The sequence below is a fragment of the Morone saxatilis genome, unplaced genomic scaffold, assembly GCF_004916995.1.
Source record: "Morone saxatilis isolate NCDOM2014 unplaced genomic scaffold, NCSU_SB_2.0 Contig0, whole genome shotgun sequence".
NCBI lineage: Eukaryota > Metazoa > Chordata > Actinopteri > Moronidae > Morone > Morone saxatilis.
The window spans coordinates 5,162,704-5,165,889 of NW_023339650.1; the positions used below are offsets into that span (position 1 = coordinate 5,162,704).

A 3,186-nucleotide genomic window follows, 5' to 3' on the forward strand; every position below is an offset into this window, starting at 1 on the left:
AATAAAGTAAATATTGTCTATAAACCATTCTAGTTCAAGTCACCAAAGCTTAGTCCAGTGTTTGTACATTGTAGGAGAAAGTGCATCTCTGTCTCAACCTCACCTGTCGAACAGTGACCACATTTTCTGTTTTCTTTTGGTTGCCATGATTTTTTGTGTCTTCCTGTTTCGATTGCCAGTTTGTGGTCACTGAGCCTGTACTTGGTTAGGATCTGCTTTCTGTCTCTGACAGTAGAGAGATATTCTGCCAATTCACAATCTGAGGACAAAATAAAAACCAACAAGTAAATACATTTAAGAGGGATTAGAAAAATTTAAATAATAAAATAACATCAAACAGAAATCAAATAGGGGAATAAAATAAAGTAAATATTGTCTATAAACCAGGTTTTAAGTTTAGTTTAGTTTCAACTCTTCCTGCTCTCAGATCTTCCGGCAGACTCTTCCAGCGGCTCAGAGCATAAAAGCTAAAAGGTTTTTACCAGACTTGTGACAGATTTTTATACTCAATATGGAAACTGACAGGCAACCAATGTAAGGACTTTAGAAAAAAAGCGTGTTCTCTTTAAGCACTTGGGCTGCAGAGTTCTCAATCAGCTGCAGCTGCCAGCTGGGTAACAGAGCATTGATGTCAAATTCCTTTGCTATTACTACCCAGTGGGACACATTTACAACAGCAGGTGGCATAGTTGTCCCATTTAGCGGGATACAACCTGAACCTTTCCAACTGTGAATGTGTCCAGGTCACTCACTGTCCCTCAGGTTGTGGCTTGTTAATACATTAATGTGGTCATTTAGCTTGTTGAAATCTGGGGTTACAGAGTTTAATCTGTTTAAATAAATGTTCCTTATATTATCTAATGTTTTACAGTGTCGGAGGAAGTGCATCTAGGTCTCAACCTCACCTGTCCAACAGCGACCACATATTCATATTAATTTTCTTTTGGTTCCCATGATTTTTTGCCATGACAGTAACGAGATATTCTGCCAATTCCCAATCTCTTTCTATGAGCAAACGTTTGAATCTACTTTAGGTTTTAGTTTCTTCTTTCCAATGTTCCTTAAGGTTTCTTTATATTGTCTTATAATTTTGTTTACTCTGATTGGTGTTGTTGAAAGCAGTGTTGTTGTGTGACTGGTCAGTGTGTCTGAGAGGGAGCAGTTGACATAGAGCAGTGGTTCCCAACCTGGAGGTCAGGACCCTCATTAGGGGTCACCAAAGCTTCATGGTGCGTTGCAAGGCCATGCTCATTTTAAACTTAAGACAACTTAATATACACCGTTGGCCTTAGAAATGTATGCAGCACTAATAGAACAATGGCCAAATAAAAAATAAACAGTACAGACAGAAAGATGTATAAAAAGTTGATAAAAATATCAGGAAAAAAACAAACAGCATGTTGGTATTCTGCATGTAAAGATTCAGTTGGATGTTCTATAATGTCATTCTTGTTTAGTAATTCAACTGGTAATGAGCTTGAACTGGCAGGTAATGTGTTAATGAGGTAATGAGCTTGTCTTTCATTGAAGTTGGACTGTCTTTAATAGCACAGCTGTCAGATCATAAAGAATGGCTACGCTCCTTCAGCACTTCACTGTAGCTGCGTGATGACGTTGGTCAGCGCATTAATATGTGTATAATGCGGCCGCACGTGATTTTTTTGCGATATGAGGCTCGAGCGACGGCCAAATGACGACTTTCTGTTACAATATTACAAAGAAAACAACCAACCGCGGCCCTCTGTCCCAGTGTGAACCGACTGAATGGAGTGAACTACAGACTGGATTTGAATATCCCGCCCTGCCAGCGGACTCCTCCGAGCTCCACCGAGGCGGAGAGTCACACCGCTCTCCCCTCCTGCACCGTTAGTAGTGTGTCTGGAAGCTCCGCTGACACGGTTCTCAGAAAGCGAACTATCACGGGAACCCTTAAAGGCGACTTCGGTGTGTCACACAGCTTCTTTTAACAACCAGGAACCGAGGCAGAAGTGTTTTTCCTTTCCTCGAGCGTTTTATCCAGTTCCCCCCCTTTTTTTCCTGGACATGTGTCGCTTGGAGAACTAGGTGCGGACAGCGCTGCACACCGAACCCGGGATGAGTGGGAGCTCCGCGGTGTCCGGCGCGGCGCCCTGCCGCTTCGCCCACTACTTTGTTATTTGTGGGATAGACACAGAAACTGGACTGGAACCGGACGAATTAGCAGGTATGAGCTTTCTCTGTGGCGCCTTGTTGATTTTGAAAATCTTTAGGTGGTTTAAGAACAACAACAACACAACAGTCTTCAAGCTCAATGCAATTTAGTTATACTGGAATATCAGACTACTTAACATATCCTTCCACCACTCTTATTAATACATACATGTTCTATTCATATATAGGCTGCATTATGAAGTAAAACCACCAAATATAACGTCGTCAGCAACCTAAACTGACAAAGCTGTCAGTGATTTTATTTAAAGCTCCACTAGGTCATTTTTATAAAATAATTAGTTGTCATATTTTGTCTCATTCCCAGGGCATCAAATACAGACAATTTGAGAATGCGACTCAGCAATCAACCCAAAGCGTTTTTATATCTTTCTCGGCTCCGATTGGTTGTTTTCATTCAGGCCAGTTGGATTCTTGCAAATCCCATTAGGAGCACTAAAATGAGCCAGAGGAAGCTGATTTGTTCACAGATTACCTGTACTACTGTCAGGACACAGTGGAGATTTCAGCAAATATGAGATACAGTTATTTTTCTAAAAGTGAACCTACTGCAGCTTTAAACTCATCACCATAAGTGGCAAATGCACAATATAAGCCCCAATACCTCATGAATGGCTCATGGTTTCCTTCACAGAGTTAGATATACAGTAAATAAAAACAGCAGGATAAAGGCTTATAGCAGCATTAGGGTATGGTTTGACATTATTAACATTTCTGGAGTCTCTGCCCACCTTAATTGAACTGGTTGCATTTTTAGGTGGATGATGAGCTCCTTGTGTGTGGTTAACAGAGTGAAAGGTCACCAGTATGTTTTCTGAATGTTATAATCTGATTTAAGCTTCCTGTGCTCAGCTGCGGCGCTCTGCAAATGAGATTTTGTCTCCCCTGTAATTCTGTGAGTCTTTCTGGTGAAATAAGTAAAAGCAGAGCTGCCTTTAAGGCTGACAAGTGTGGTTAAAGGTGCTGATGCTGCCTCCA

At 41.1% G+C, this 3,186-nt stretch overlaps 1 protein-coding gene across 1 annotated transcript; it reads left to right on the forward strand.

Moving 5' to 3' along the window:
* Nucleotides 1-1,705: 1,705 nt before the first annotated feature.
* Nucleotides 1,706-2,203, forward strand: LOC118322065 (DENN domain-containing protein 5B-like; the record flags this gene model as incomplete). Its single annotated transcript, XM_035653651.1, is given in 1 exon segment — nt 1,706-2,203. A coding segment is annotated over 1 exon segment (109 nt), but the record flags the coding sequence as incomplete, so codon positions are not given.
* Between the last annotated feature and the right edge of the window lie 983 nt (nt 2,204-3,186).